This window comes from Pan paniscus, chromosome 14 (assembly GCF_029289425.2).
Source record: "Pan paniscus chromosome 14, NHGRI_mPanPan1-v2.0_pri, whole genome shotgun sequence".
NCBI classification, from domain to species: domain Eukaryota; kingdom Metazoa; phylum Chordata; class Mammalia; order Primates; family Hominidae; genus Pan; species Pan paniscus.
Genome location: NC_073263.2, coordinates 45,783,965 through 45,800,410, shown reverse-complemented (window position 1 = coordinate 45,800,410; position 16,446 = coordinate 45,783,965). Strand labels below are relative to the sequence as shown.

Here is a 16,446-nt window from a genome sequence, read left to right as displayed (position 1 = left end):
GAGGCCATAACTAGTGTTTCCAGTGCTCCAGAGTGTCTCCTCATATGGATCACGAGGCATTTCCTGTGCCTGTTGCAGCCTTTCCATGTCAGACCTGCCACCCTCTGGAGTCATAGGTCCCAAGTATTTACCTGGGTATTTTTTCCTCCATATTTGGCCAAAGTCCTATTTGTCGAGAAAGGCTGAGCCATGTGGAACACGATTTTTGACTCATTGTGGTTGAACAATTCCATAATAAAATCATGCTTTGGAAGCGGGTGCCTTGAAACCAATTCATCTTAAACTAGAGGTTCTCCATTTCCTCATTGTTCGTGTCCCTAAGCATCCTCTGGGGATCTGGTTAAGAATGCAGATTCCAGGATGTTTCAGGCAGGGGTTCTGATAAGCGCTGAAAAGCTACATTTTCACGACTGCTTGGTGACAGGGACACCCAGTTCTGGGCCTCCTGGAGCAGCAGTGCCCATGCCTGGCTTCATCTTTGCTGACTCCTGCTGGCCTCAGCTCCACATGCCCAGTTCTTTGGGTTGTGTTTGCTGTGGTCACCTGTGTTTCTCCAAGTGACCAGGCGGCTTCTTCCCTGGGCTGAAAGCTCTGCTTGTCTGCATCTGCCATGCTTGGGAATCCTTAGTAATGTGTACCCCACCTGCAGGAAGACCGCTTTCCCCTCCTGCATGGATGGTTTTCCTGCGTCCCTTTCCTCCACCTCCTCCTGACTGGGTTTTGCACTTCCCTACCTTCCTGGAGATTTGTGCTTCCTGGTTCATCTTTGTCGCCATCTTCAGGCATGTGGCCAGCCTGTGTTTTACACCAAGCAAGGGAACATGGACACTGCTCAGTGCTCCTTGGTTCATTTGGGACTTTCATCAGAGTATGCTTGTTTGGAGTGAAAACTGGAGCATTTCAAAGTCAGTTCGCAGTATGGCTTGGTAGAGAGCGTGGCTAGGTAGCTGGTTGCCTTTTCCCTCTCTCAGCAGGGCTCACAGGACCTAGGCTTCCCTGACCCTAGAAGGCTGCCATTGGAGATGGAATATTCCTTTCCATGGCTTTCTTGATAGCTGACTGGCTGTCTAGCCCATAAACATACTCATGGCATTTAATGGTGACCCAGGACCCAGGAGCTGCTAAATCTATTCATTCTTTGTCCCTCTTTGTCACACTTGCGCCGTTCTGTTGGCCAGACACAATCATATACCTGTTGCCACCAATGCTCTCCAGAAAGATAGATTGGAAACTATAGACAGAAGGGGAGAGAAAAACCTCCATGAATTTTTAGGGAATTGCTTGCCTTTCCTTGTGTTTCAATCTTTGTTCTAATGACCATCCCCCCACCCCAAGTAACTGCAGGAAACTGGGGTGTCATTGAGCCTGGCTTAGAGGCTCCAACACAGTCCATATCTTTGACTCAAGCCACCAGTGTCACAATATTTGATCAGTGGACATTTCCTGTGGGTGGTCAGACTTTTACTAAACACTCAGTGTATGTTGGCTTTAAGGAACTCCAAGACATAGCTGCAAAATGTGCCCATACAGACCGAATATACATGGTGATTACAACCTCAATGAAATACAGACATAATTAGCTCTATTAATAATGCTAATGAAGGGCCAATGAAACAATGATTTCAATGGGGCCCCTCTCGGGGCTGGGTCCACAGTGGTGTGAACAGGCTCGAGTCCCCTCTGTTGCATACCCCAGCCTTTTCCCATTACCTTTCTCCTCTCCCACATTCTCTCAAGCTTAGCATTGGCACTTGACTGGCCAATGCTACTCAGGAAATGACTTTCAGAATCCTTCTTATGAATATTTAGATAAATGCTCAGATTTTCTCAGTGGTCATGCTTACTGACTTTGAGATGGCTCCAGTTCTTGGGGCTCCGTGGGAGCACACACGCTGAAAAAGGTCCCCAGTGAACCGATGTAGCCTGTGAAACACTCCTCAGCACATGCTGGCGGTGTGTGCCTGTCCTCTGCCTCTCCATTCTCCCTTGTAGGGTTTCTGGCTCCTAATTTCATTTAACCACATTGGAGCTACAAAATTTAGCAGCCACGGATAGGGGCAGGGAGGGGAGGTGACGGGGGAATCTAATTTACTGCTGCCATGACTACAGATGTGAAATAAATCTGTGAATCAGTGATGGATCGATCCCACTAAAGCTGGATTTAAATAATTAATAATGGCAAGAAATGCTATTCGGTCTTCAACCCCCAGGGTCCCAGAGTGAGGATTTGGGGGTTTAATTGGGTAGAGAATGAAGACCCTTAATGCAATTTTGCCAGACTCTCTCCTGTGTGTCTTAGCTGTAGCCACGAAAGTTCACTACATGGATAGTTTTGGTGGGTTCTGAATCAGGGCTGGCTTTGACCCCCACTGAGACTGTCTGAGGTGGGCCCATGTCCCATTTTCCATTTTCCACATGATTATCTGGATATGGCCTGTCACCCCAGGGAGCCAGTGTGTAATCTGGGAAGAAAATGGCCTGTGTCCCTGAGGGAAATTGTGCCTGTGTTCATGTAGAACAAGAATAGGAAGACGAATGAAAAACAGGGGAAGAGACGGAAAGATGGAAGAAGCTATTTGTTTCAGTACTTTACTGATGCTCTTTCTCTGAGGGGGGTCTGGGATGGGATGAAACAGGAAGCAAGGCTAGGAGAGGAGTTAACATCTTACCCAAAATGAGACCTCAGAGGGCAACAGAAACAGTAGGATATCATTAGCATGAAAGGCAATACTCGAGCCACAATATTTCACATGCACAAAACCATTCCTCCCCCAGCCCACAGAGCCCGGCTGCGCCTCATCGACAGAGCGCAGCTTCCCTCACCGGCAGTTCTGTCGTAGCACCAGTCTGTCTGACTGGCCTGGCTCCTCCTGTACAATGTCAGAAGCAACTCAGAAGACTCTGTGGCAGATTCAGAGACAGGAGAAGGGGTAGCGAAAGTCAACGGGACAGTCAAGAAGGTGGTCACCTGAGAGGGGCCAGCGTCTGGACTCCTGTCAGAGGGGAGAACAGGAAGGTCAACTTCCAGACAGGGGCCAGGTCAGGAACCCCTTCTAAGGCATGTTAGGGGTTGAGGGGGTGCTCTTGATGTCCAGACCCAGATGATGGACATCTCAAGGTTTGAAGAGACTAGCTGTGAATCATGAAAAATAGGCCAGTGTGTCACTCTGGGCAGCAGAGCCACAAATTGCCGCTGCTGCTTCACTAAACCGTGAGAGGATCTGTGGCTGCCTTCAAAGGCCACTGGGCCAGATGGTCATAACTGACAGACGTTCCAGAACATTCTCCTTCCTCCCTGGCTCAAAACCCTGCTTATTCTAGTGCCTTTCCCTACCTCACAGTTGTTTTGGGCAGAGTGGAAAAGATACTGAATTAGATGCTGCAGCAGTTTAAAATCAAGCAGTGAGGTCTGTCCCTGCAATCGGCTCACCACAAACACCACCACCATCAAAAAGGCTTTCCAAAGGGCCTGAGGGCGGGGCACTGGGTGTGAGGTGCAGGCTTCACTACCTGGTAGCTTAGGATCAAGAGGGATGACCCTGACACATCAACCCACACTATGTTCTTTCTCAGGAGTCTCTGGCTTTTAACTAGGGGCAAGAAACTAATTCAAATGAATGAGAGGGGTCCTTGGGGTGTCTTGGCCCTGGAGTTATTTCATGTCAACTGGCCCAATTGGCAGAGATGGGACAAGGAAAGATGCCTAACATATAAATAGGTGGTGACTATGGTTGGTAGAAAAGGCATAGACTTTGGTGTCAGCTCTTGACGCCTGAGCTTAAATGTTGGCTCTTGCAACATAGTAGAGGCACTTGGGGTAAGTTACTTGTTTGCTATTGCTCTTGCAGAGGAAGTAAGTTAGGCCTGTCCCCATCTGCACCAGGGAACTCAGTGTAGGGGCAGCGAGTGGGGTAAGGGCTGGAGTCTGGGTAAGGGCTCAGGCAAAGAGGTGGAGGGAGAGAGCAGAAGCCTGTTTTTTTCTCACAGGTGGGTGCCCTGGGAAGTCTCCCTTCAGGGTCTGTAGGAGTTTCAGGCAGATCTTGCAGGTGCCTCTGAGGGATCAGTAGGGGAGCTTGGGTCTGTGCCAGCCCAGCAGCCTGGGGCTTAGCAGCTAAGTTCTTAGGATACAACATCAAGAAGGGGTCCCTGAACAAGTGGCCAGATGTTTGGGTCCTAGGTCAGGTGACCGCAGGGATTAAGAACAGGCGGATGCAGGTGAGTTCCTTAGGCCCATGTCAACTCTTGCCCTGCTCCAGGCCCCAAGGCCAGGTGAGGAGACTCTCTAGGGCCTGTTTCTTTATCCTTCTAGCGAGATGATGACTGTCGTACCTCATTCACCTGGTGCCCACTGGGACCCACAGAGATGATGCCAGTCCTCATGAAAGGACTTAGAAAAGTCAAATCTGCCAAACAAACTTAGAGAGTTGTCTCACAATATTGGCCTCTCTGGTCATTTCCACTATCATGTACTTTTCCCCCCAGACACTGTCTGTCATGCCTGTTCCAGGCTGGATCATCTCAGGGCCTTCTGGGGTTCCTGCCAGGTCTCACCTGCCGGGAAGCAGAGCCGGGTTCTAGCCACCTGGGCTGAACACTAGCCCTGTGTTATGTTGCAATGGAGAGGACACAGGGAGGAGCCATTGGATCCTGGATGCTGGGGAGTTGGACCACTCGAGGCCTGCTTCTGTAGTGCTTTAGCGAGGGGAGGGCCGGGCATGTGCCTGGAGGACCTTCGGTAAGTGGGGAAGTGAGAGAGGGAGCCGCTCCAGGCCTGGGGTGGCTGATAGCCTTTCTGTTTATAAGGGACACATGACATGCTTGATCTGTACCTGCTATCCTTCCCCAACCCTTGCCTGTCACACACATGCACATGTGAATGTAACACTTATTGCCTAAAGGAGTCTGTGGAAGGTTTGGGTTCTCAGCTTTCTCATGTAAAGAATATCCTGGGCCTCTCAGAACTTGGAGGCCCAGATCTGGCCCCTGGGTACCCAAGCCTGGTGTGGACACCAGGAAGGCCCCCCAGGGCCTCTCTGATCCTCACAGCTCTCCATGGGCCCTGGGAACCCATTGGAAACCCCCTCAGCTGAAATATGAACAAAGGATTGGCTGGGTGTGTATGTTTGGAATAAAGCTGACCAGGAATCCTGACTCTTGCTAAGTTTTCTACCTGGTGGTTCGTGGGGTGCAGAACGGAGGATGACACAGATCTGTGGCACTTACTGAGAGTGTGCTGTATGCTGGCCACTGTTCAGCCTCCCGCTGAGTAAATATACATTTCATCCTCACCAAAACCCCGTGAGGCTGGAACTCTTCCTCTCCCCATTTTACAGATGAGGAAACTGAGGTACCAAGAGATTAAGTGGCTGCCCTGTAGCACACAGCTGCCTGGGTGGAGGAGCTGAGTTTCAAACCTAGGCAGTCTGGCTCCAAAGCCCCAGTTCTCAATATCTTTAAGGTGGTCACGTCACTGTCAGGCACCTTCACTGTGTCTGGGCACATTGCTTCACTTGCTTTGAGTGTCAGCGATTGGGGTGAACGGGGGCCTTTGGAATGCCACTCCCTCATTTGTGCATCACCTGCAGTGGAGTTACCTGTCAGAGGCCTTGCAGTGCCCCTGGAGGTGTGCAGTGGGGAACAGAGCAGCCAGTGCAGGGCTGGAGGGGGGCTGCCTCACCGGGTCAAGGGACAGCCCCGTGTGGGAGCCCTGTGCCCTCAAGTTGTAACTTATGGGTCCCCTACTTGGCAAAACTGGGATTTCATTCCTGCTTCTTGCCATAACCAAAATGGTCCCGTGCTTTTTTTAGATCTAGTGGAGATAAATTATCCTTTGGGGAGAAAGTGTAGGGGACAAGACAAAAAGTCAAGGACAAAGCTTGTGACCCCTGCAGCTGGGCACGTAGCAGGCCCAGCATATTCCACAGAGGCTCTCTTATTCCACAGATATTTCATTGACCATCTAGTGTGTGCCAAGTCCTGTCACAAGATTTTAATGAGTATTCACTGAATGAGAATTCAGGCCTTGGAAATATGCCTGAGCCTATTCTCTTCCGGGACAGACTGCACCTTCCCTTGGGGGCATTCATTCATCTGCTCCCCTGAGAGCACTGCTTGCGAGCCCTTTGCGGTCTCTCCTGGTTGAGACCTTCTCTCCAGACTCAGACGACCTCTGCCCCTTTCATCTCTAGTGGTTCTGAGTACCCAGGATTCTGATCTTGGGACCTGCCTCTCCCCTGTGAGTGACTGAGTGGCAGAGGCAAGCAGGGTTGTAACTTCCAGGAACCCCCACTAAACTCCTTCTTCCTCCCCTACTCCACGCCACTCCCTGTCTTGTGTTCTCCAAGGGCTGCTGAAACATTGTCCCCAAGCAGGAGTTTCCACCTAATTTATCCCAAAAGAAAACTGTTACCTTGCATCACGAAGAAGCATGGTTTGTGATGAATAACTTGCCTTGGGTTCTATTGGAAAAAAGAATAAAAAAGCAATATTGGCAAAAAAGCATCTTTCTTTCTATTTAAAAATACGTTGTTAAGTACGTGGAGAGGGCCCTAGTTATAGAAATTTTCTATTTTTACTTTTCTTTAGTATTGTCTCTTAATGGTTTCCTTTAAAAATTACTAGGTTGAAATTTTATAAAATTAGTGAGAACTCAAGAAGATACTTTTCAGGCAATCATGGATTTTGGAAATTCGAGTTTGCTTTGCTTATCTCTATGGTTATCCCAGAAGCCTACTTCTGTATCGGGATGAAGGACATCGGTCCAGCAGAGGTGACTGAGGTGCAGGGGATATATGTATTTTAAGGATTATTTTTAATTTTAAAGGACCTGCTTGTGTCACATAATCACCTGATTATTTGCCTTGAATGATATGGCATAAAGAATTTCTTGTAGACTTGGGATAAATTATGCCACCAATTCTGATAATACAAAATGGCAACAGGGGAAGCAGTAGAGAAACGAGAACCAGAACATTTGAATTGGAAAGGGAAATGTGAACACTTCCACTTATCCATAGCTTACCCATGCAAGAAAATATTATTGAGGAACATCCCTTGGCTATTAAAATGATGTCTCGGCTGGGTGAGGTGGCTCATGCCTGTAATCCCAGCACTGTGGGAGGCTGAGGTGGGCGGATGATGAGGTCAGGAGATCGAGACCATCCTGGCTAATGTGGTGAAACGCCATCTCTACTAAAAATACAAAAAATTAGCTGGATGTAGTGGCAGGCGCCAGTCCCAGCTACTCGGGAGGCTGAGTCAGGAGAATGGCGTGAACCCAGGAGGCGGAGCTTGCACTGAGCCAAGATGGCACCACTGCACTCCAGCCTGGGCGACAGAGCAAGACTCCATCTCAAAAAAATAAAATAAATAAAAATAAAATGATGTCTCTAAAAATTAAGCAACATGGGCAAATGGTGAAGTTATAATACTAAGTTACAAAAGTAAAGTACTAACTTGTATAGACAGCATGTTTAAAACAGTAAAAACCAAACGACACCACAAGGACCATCACTACCAAAAATGCAAACAATGGCGGCAGAGAGACAGAATACAAATCACTTATGTGTGAATTAGCTTTGTTTATATTTGAATGTTCGTGGGTTGGGGGATGTCTTTCTACTTTTTACTGTTCAAATTTTTCATTTTTTTAAAAAAGGAACAAGAAGATATTCGTTTTTTGATGTCACTTTTCTAAAATTAAAATAGGTACACAACTTATTAAAAAGCAGAAACAAAGCATGAAAGGAGGAAGGAAGGGAGGAAAGGAGGAGAAGCGACTAGAAGAGGAGAGAAAGTTTGGGAGCCTGTCCTGGCCCTTCTAATGATTTTCTGTGACCTTGGAGTAGTCACATGCCCTCTTTCTAGCTCCAAGTTGCTCATCTGTGAAATGGGCAGGAAGAGATAATGGTTGGGACAATTAAAGGAGATACAGATTGTGAAATAGACAATATGTACCCTATGCCATCAGACTATGTTCCCTAACTTTCACTGGGACAAGACACGTGCAGAAAATGATTCTGTTCTTTTGGGAGCACATTGGAGGCAGAAGAAACCAGCTCTGGGGCTCAGCATTCCCCCACCCACCAGTGGCTGACTCAAGGTCACAGAGGTGAACTTCCTTTCATGAAAAGTTGGCTGGCTTTTTCATCTCTGCCTTGTTAGTATCTCTTGCACCTTTCTTCTGAAATTTCCAGAATTGCTAGGTTCCCTGTTGGAAATGGTAGTTGGGACACCAACTCTCAACTGGAAATGGCAACTGAATTACAGCATTTAGGCCAGACGGCATTTGGAGCTGCCGAGGAGGATCTAGCAGGGTAAAGAAAATAAAATTCGATGCACTATGTATATCAAAAGATTAGGCAAAAACATGATGAATCAAAATCAATGTACTGTGACATCTCTATAGCATTATTTGCCACAGGGTAGAATTTATCATTAGGAATGTCTTGGGTACTAAAAAAACTAAAAGGGGGTCTCATTATGGGGTGGTTTCACTCTACAGCATGTTCTGTGGCAGCAGGAGAGCAATGTAGCCTGGAGGCTCCTCTACTGCCTTTCTTCTTGTAAGATTAGAAGAGTATTTTATACCTTACAATTGTGTGGTACAGGGGAGTTTCAAAGCAATTTCAGGTATGTTACTTCATTTACTTATTACAACCCACTGTGAGAAAGGTGTTTTTGCACATGGGGAAACTGAAACCTAGAGATGGTAAGTGACATGCCCAAGGTCTAGACTCCATCGTGTGCTGGGTTTTCTGACTTGTACACCACAGCACTCACACCCATGTTGTGCATCCAAAATCTGAACTCCCCCAGCAGGCCAGTCAGATGCGACCAACCAATTATTCACTGGCAATTGATGCTGCATTTATATTCAAGTTGCTCACCCAATTTTACTGGATTTCCCCATAAACTTTGGGGGGAATCAACCCTTTAAGGAAGAGAGGTGGGTGGGGGTTGTTAGTCTGATGTAACCTGATTTGTCCAGGGCTATGGGAATCTCTGAAGTTGACCGCTATAGGGTAGATGAGTGGAGGGTGCAGATCCCTCCCACAGCCTGGTTCATTGTGTTTCATCTTTTGGTTATGTCCATTTCACAAAGCAGGTAATGTGGCTAGGGGTGTGTGGCCAGGCACAAGTCAATGGCAAGGGAATAATAATACATCATGTAATATAATAATACTTATAATGGCTAACACTTGCTTAGGCCTAAAATGCTATGTGTCTGGCATATCTCTTAATGATTTACCCAATTAAACCCCTTTAATCCTCCCACACATCCTATGAGGTAGGTCTAATGCTGTTCCTATTTACAATGAAGACAACCAAGACATGGAGAGGTTAAGTCACTTGCCCAAGCTCATGCAACTAGTGAAAGGGAGAGAGCTGGCATTCAAACCTAGGCAGTCAAGCTCCTGAGAGAAAGGAAAATGTGCTCTTCATGACAGACTCCTATCTGCTATTAAGTAGATAAATAAATGACACTCAGGCACCCCCTTCACTCTCTGCTCCTGTGGCAGACATCACTAGTTGCTCACAGCACTCTTTGCTGCTGAGCCCAGACAATCCCTCAAAATTCTTCTCAACATAGTTTTCCACTACTAACCTCAAGTAGTTAATGCATCAGCATGAGAGATAAGCCCATTTGTCATATCTAGGGCTCATTTTATAGATGCCAATTAATGGATAAGGTTAAAAAAAATTTGTGTGCGCCCATGTATATGTGAGTGTGACTGGCTCTAGTTAGTGAATATGATCACTTGATTCAATTTACATGTACTGAGCATCTGCTATAGGTGAGGAAGGCACTCTTGTTAGTCACTGAGGTTCAACACAAGGGTAAACAAAGTTATATCTTAAGGGTATTAGGAGACTATTCTACATAAAAAATATTGATATATTTTTTTGAAAAGTTAAGAAATTTCTTATAAATTTTTTCTTAACCTGTTTTGTACAATCTATCTTGAAACCCTAGGATTTCATAGACCAAGACATTCTTTCATGAGCCTTGAAAGGCATTTCAGCATCTCCCTAGTGTTTTTTCAGTGCCTCTCCAATTTTTGTTAGCAGGACATTTATTTTCAAAGTGTTTGCTTTATACACAGTTCCATTCGCTTGACAGCATTGTATTTGTCCTACTCTAGTGGGTAATATATTTTCAAAGATCCAGCACATAGAGGGGACATGTTAAGAATGCTTGATTCATACCGTGCAAGAGAAAAAGCCCTGAATGCTATTTTTCAGTATTAGAATTACATTTGATACTTGAACAGCAGGGATATTAGGATTCCAAGAGAGAGCTTAATGGTAGGCACACAGAAAAGAGAGTTTCCCAGCAGTAGTGGAATTACCTCTCCAATGCAACAACTAAATTTCCAGGAAGGGAGTAGGAATCAAGGATGGTACATCTGATTTGATGGAGAGGGACATAAAGGTAAAATGTCTGTGTGGCTGCTGAGAATGCCCAGCTTTTAGGATGTAGGTTGTGTGTAATCAGATTTTTAGGAATGCAAAAATTCAGGCTGCCTAGGATGCTTGCAGTTGGTAGCAGAACCGGATCCAGAAAAATAGTTTAGTTCTACTTATAGGCCAGCATGAAGATGATGTAGGTGACCTGAACCTTTACATTTCTGTACCTAGTTGAATATGGCCATGCAGTCACGACATCAAGAGAAGACACTGCAGGGGCATATGAGCAAAAGCACATTAGTCACTGCTAGCAAACAGCACAAGGAGGCTGCTGCCAAATAATAAAACCCAACATGAGGAAATACTGCCAGTTGCTGAAACAGTGTCGGAAAAATTTAGCCCTTGGATGAGAAAAATCACTCCAAAGTCAAATACTTACCCACAGACTAAAATGATTCCTTTAAGGGGGCCGAATCGGTATCCTGAGAAGCATACCAGTGTCTGTTGACCTAGCAACAGAGTGTAGGAATGTATTCCAGGAAATAGAGATCTCTGATAAAGCAGTTCACCAAAATGCCATTTTTAAAAAGTAACAAAAAATTGGAAGCAATAAATGGTCAGTAATAGGAGATTGATTAAAAATATTATAGCTTATCAACACAACACAATGTGATGCAGTCATTAAAATGATTTGTAGAAAGCTTAATAGCATATTGAATGTATATAATATTAAATGATATTCATATAAGTATACAGTGTTTATATAAATATATAAATAAGTGTATCTTTAAAAGCAGGTTACAAACACAATATAAAGCATGATCCTTTTATAAAAGAGGTGTGTGTGTATGTGTGTATATATGTGTATATAAATATATGTGTGTGTGTATATATATAAAATAAGTCTGGGGAAGATATAATCAAAAGTGTGGAAAGTGATTATCAAATCTGATAGTCAAGTGGTGGTGATTTTTGCTGTCTTCTTTTTGCTTATATATAGTTTCTTTCTTTCTTTCCTTCTTCTCTTTTTTTTTTTTTTTTTTTTTTTTTTTTTAGAGATGAGCATTCTGTTACCCAGGCTACTCAAAATCCTGGGCTCAAGTGATCCTCCTATCTCAGCCTCTTGAGTAGCTGGGACCACATGTGTGTGCCACCACACCCGACTAAATTTTACAATTTTTTTGTAGAGATGAGGTGTGGCTACGTTGCCCAGGCTGGTCTCAAACTTCTGGCTTCACACAATCCTCTTGCCTTGGCCTCCCAAACTGCTGGGATTGCAGGTGTGAGCCACTGCTCCTGGCCTGCTTATATATAGTTTCTAAAACATTTGCAATGAACATGTATTACTCGTGTAATATGAAAAAGGAAAGATACAAATAACAATTATTATTATAAGCAGGTGCTTTATGTTTATGAAGTCTTCCTGTCTGCTTTGTGGGTGCAGTGCTTTGGGGCAAGGCTATTGTATTATAGTTGTGAGCAGAACTTGGTCAGTAAATGAGTCTTCCTCCCTGTCAGCACGATGGATAGAGTTGACAATTTGCGCTCTGGCTCTATGTCAGGTTTGTGCTTTTTTCCCGCGCATCCTGGTAAACTAGAGTTACCATCCTTTGGGATGCCCTCCTCCAGATACTCATCCCTTTCCAGATACTCTTCTTCATCCAACCTTCTTTCCCTTTCAGATACTTTTCCTCCCATAGATGCTCTCCCTCCTCCAGATACTCACCTTTCAGATACTTTTTATACAGATTTTCTTTTCCATCCAGATTCTCTTCCTTCTCCAGAGCTTCTTCCTCCTCCAGATTCTCTTCCTTCTCCAGAGCCTTTTCTTCTTCTAGATATGATTTCTTCCCCAGATACTCCTCCTCCTCCAGATACGCTTTCTTCCCCAGATAATCTACCTCCTCAATATAATCTTCCTTCTCCAGATACCCTTCCTTCCCCAGATACTCTTCCTCCTCCAGATGCTCTTCCTTCCCCAGGTACTCTTCCTCCTCCAGATACCCTTCCTTCCCCAGATACTCTTCCTCTTCAATATACTCTTCCTCCTCCAGATACCCTGCCTTCTCCAGATACTCTTCCTCCTCCAGATGCTCTTCCTTCCCCAGATACTCTTCCTCCTTCAAGTATTCTTCTTTCCCCAGATACTCTTCCTCTTCCAGATCCTCTTCCTCCTCCAGATACTCTTCGTCCTCCAGAGACTCTCCCTCTGGAGAAAATGGAGATTCATCCTGTAGACTTTCCTCATCTAGTTCTACTTCAGTATCCTCTTTCTCTGAAGGCAAGGTCTGTGTGGAATATTGGGGAGTTGTGGGAGGGTGAGGAGGTGATGCTCCTGATAACTGATTATTTTCAGCAGACATGCTGGGGAAGTCGTAGGTGGTGAACTCCTTCTGCAGCAGCCAACGTCACTTTATTATCCTGTATCCAAGAAAGGAATAAAATCCTATTAGCCAGTAATAGCAAATGCATATTGATTTAATCCCATTTTTGTTCACTTATTTCATTCAGTAGTCTTTGGAGGGCTCTTTAAGTATGCAGATCAGTACATAGAGGCCAGTGAAAAAGGCACAAGAAGAGGGAATGGAAGCTTACCCTCAGAGAGCTGGGTGGGGAGACCACACCTAAAGACCAGGCCTTTGAAATTATTGCACAATATGAAGTCAATGGGGAGGGCTGGAAAGCAATCATTGTTTAGTGGTGCTACTGCTAGAGAAGATTTTTATTTTTCCTTAAGTATTTATTACCACAATAAATAAGACAGAGACTGTCTTCCAGGAGCTTGAAATCTGGGGAGAAAGGAGTCACAAAAAAACAGATTACTAAACACAAGTGACCAACACAATGGAAGGGGTTCCCACAGCATAGGACGGACACAGTGGCTGGGGCTTCTGGTCAGTTAAGGCCCCTGTGGTCAGAAGTCTGTGGGTCATGTCCTCATGGCTACCACATGCACTGTCAGCCCTGCCCGCAGCACCATCTGCCCTCAGCTCACCAGGCAAATGCTACATATGTTTTAACACTGAGCATCTTGACTCCTCCAGGAAGGCTTCCAGGCTCCCTCTTCTGCTCCATCCATGTCCTCTATATTTTTTTTATTAAAGTAACTATTTTGCTATATTAAATTGTTTGCACGTTTGTTCTTCCAACAGTATAAGCTCCTTAAAGATGGGTGGGGTCAGTGTTATTCTTTTTTGAAAATAGATTTTGAATTCTTCCACTCCCCCTCCTCTCCACCGTGGCCCACTGTGATTCCCCATGGTGAACATGCCATCTCTAGACTGAATTACTGGGTTTCCTGAGACCCCTGCCACTGCTCTGCTAGTCATTTGCTGCAAAGAGTGTTCTTATAAAAATATAAATCAAATCAGGATTTCCTTTGCTTAAAATCTCCCAGTGGCTTTCTGTTGTGCTTAGAATATGATGTCACCTCCGTTCCATGCCTGCCTGTCTTTCTGGCCTTATCTATCCCCATCCTTCCTTCCCTGCCCCCACCCTGTTACTCTCTCCTACAGCACTTATCATTGTGTCTACTTATGTGTCCATTTCTGTGTGTTCTTGTTCAATTTTTTTCTTCCATTAGGTGTAAGTGTCTCAATGATAGTGACCTTCTATAATCTGTTCCCCACCGTATCTCTGATGGTTAGCTCGGAGCCTGGTGCATAATAGATGTTCAATAAACATATGGCCAGTGACTGAATGAAGGGCCAAGAAGAGGTGGCTCTACAGCAGTGCACCCTGAAGGTTTAAAAATGACATTTATTCTGCAGGACAGGACAGACTGAAGAGGCAACCGGACCAGAATCCTTCTGCTTGCTCTGGGGACTTAAGAGATACATATCTTGGCCGGCCTCTTTCTGGCTGTCTGAGTGGGAAACTCTGTTCTGGGGAACCAGCCAGATGAGACCACCAGGATGAATTTTAGCAAATGCAGCATGATGTCCAAGATGAGAGGTGTGATGGACAAGGCCATTCATCATGGGCAAATGGCACATTTACCCACCCACATCACTGTTGGAGCCCTTGGATTGCTGGATTCCAATAGGGTTAGCCTGGGGCAGTGAACACAGAAGTGCACTGCCCAGATCCCCTTTTCAAAGAAGGACTTGCCACCCAGCGGTGAGGAGTGTGGTCAACAGGTGGCCCCCAGCTGCCAGCTCCTTCAGGATGTGTCTCAGCTGCAGAGTCCCTTTCTGATAGTGATGTCATTCTTGGGACAGCCGGTATCTGAGGACCAGGCAAGGTGGAGATAGAAAATCACAGTCAACTCCAGGCAGCACACCTCTGAGAGGCTACATTCACCCCAGAGCTCTCTAGCAGGCTGACCAAGGCTCACCAAGCCTACTCCACAAGTGCCATCTCCATCTGGCCCAAGCCTGCTTCCTCTCCCTTTTTCCTCCAGGGGCTGACCCCAAGAAACGTTTTGTATCTCAACAGTTGCATCTCAGCAGTTTGCATTTTAGAGTCTATTTCCAGAGAACCTACCTTGTGATAGCTTCACCAAATGTAAATCTGGGAAATAATTGACTGAAAGAGTTGGTGGAGAGAAAAACAAGGCCTCACTGGTAGCCTGATCACTTTAGAGGTCAGTGGCTGAGGGTAGGGAGTAACCGGATCTGCCTGGGGCAGGGAAAGTTGGCCGTGCGGAGAGATGACAAAGATGGTAGCAGTAAAGGGGGAGCCTGTGCGTGGAGAGTTTTAAAACCCATCATGAAGCATTTTGTGTTGGGTGGCATCAAAAGAGAAAACTGCAACAAATTTAGTTATTAATTGAATTGGTTTTTATTCATGATTCATGAATAGAACCATTCTACAAACAGAATGAGAGCTCCCATCAGGCAGTAGCAAAACAGCAGGCTCTGTGAGGTGGGAACACGGAAACAGAGCAAACAAAAAAAAGTGGATTGGCTAACATTAGGTTACTTCAGGTTACTTTTTTTGGTAAGGGTTAAAGCAGAGAGAGGACTTACTTATTATTCTCACTCAGGTAGACTGGAATCTCCTGTTTTCAGGAAAAAGTGTGCTGTTTTGGGATCTGTTTCCTTACAGTTTCAGTTTGATTATATGGCACTTAGCATGAGTGACTCCATTCTGATTTGGTCTTGTCTACTGGGACCTAGTGCAGGAGCCAAGTCCAAAATGATGGCTTTCCATAAGTTTTGCTTCACAGTGGTGATGGTGAAAGTGTTAGGATTAAAGCAACTCTGGAGCAAGAGGATTCCCGTGGCCATTTGCCAGACAGTTAAGAAGCAGCGGAGAATGGAAGCTGTGCCTGCAGTTGGCTTGCCCTTTTATCCTTCATTTTATGGTTCTGTGGTATATGAATGTCTTTTCATGTAGGCTGCCTCCAGTGCTTTTTGGAGGAGGAGAGGTATAAATAATACATGAGCTGATGGTGGAGGACACTGTCTTTGGGGCAAAGGGTGAGCTACGGAAAGCTTTGGGACCCAACCACAGCTATGTCTGCAGACGCCTCTTCCATTGTAAAGGAGGCCCCTTCAGCTTTATTCATCTAAAACCTCAACACACCACCTATTATTGCCGTCTACTTCTAACTCCCACTGGCTGCTGCTGCCTCACCCTAAGACAGAGCTGGGATGGCTAGAGCAATTGAAGAGTGGTGACAAGAATTCTTTGCTTGACCAAACTCCAGTCAGGCTCCTGAACCTTCTCCCAGACTCATCTGTGCACTTCCTTGTAAAATCCAGTTTCATTTTATTTATTTTTTTATTTTGTAAAAATTTATGGCGTACCAGTGTAATTTTGTTACATTCATAGATTGTGTAGTAAAGTCAGGGTTTTTAGGGTCTCCAGCACCCAAATAGCATACATTGTACTCATTAAGTAATTTCTTGTAATAATAATTTCTCACCATCCACTCCTCTCCTGCTCCCTTACTCTTTTGAGTCTCCATCGTCTATTACTCCACACTCTATGCCTACTCAAAAGTGAGAGTATGTGGTATTTGTCTTTCTGTGACTGACCTATTTCAGTTCAGACAATGGTCTCCAGTTCCATTCATGTTGTTGCGGAAGA

General features: G+C 45.3%; 1 protein-coding gene across 5 annotated transcripts in view; it reads right to left on the bottom strand.

Moving 5' to 3' along the window:
• The window catches only part of ERICH6B (glutamate rich 6B), a 74,435-nt gene that overhangs the window by 42,904 nt on the left and 15,085 nt on the right, over positions 1 to 16,446 (bottom strand). For all 5 annotated transcript variants that reach the window (XM_003804210.4, XM_055096734.1, XM_055096735.1 and 2 more), the window contains 3 exons: positions 12,137 to 12,831; positions 6,410 to 6,458; positions 2,824 to 2,993 (listed from right to left, as the gene is read on the bottom strand). In XM_003804210.4, the coding sequence (XP_003804258.1) occupies positions 2,824 to 2,993; positions 6,410 to 6,458; positions 12,137 to 12,773 (856 nt within the window). In that variant the 5' untranslated portion in view covers positions 12,774 to 12,831. The remainder of the gene's footprint in view (positions 1 to 2,823; positions 2,994 to 6,409; positions 6,459 to 12,136; positions 12,832 to 16,446) is intronic.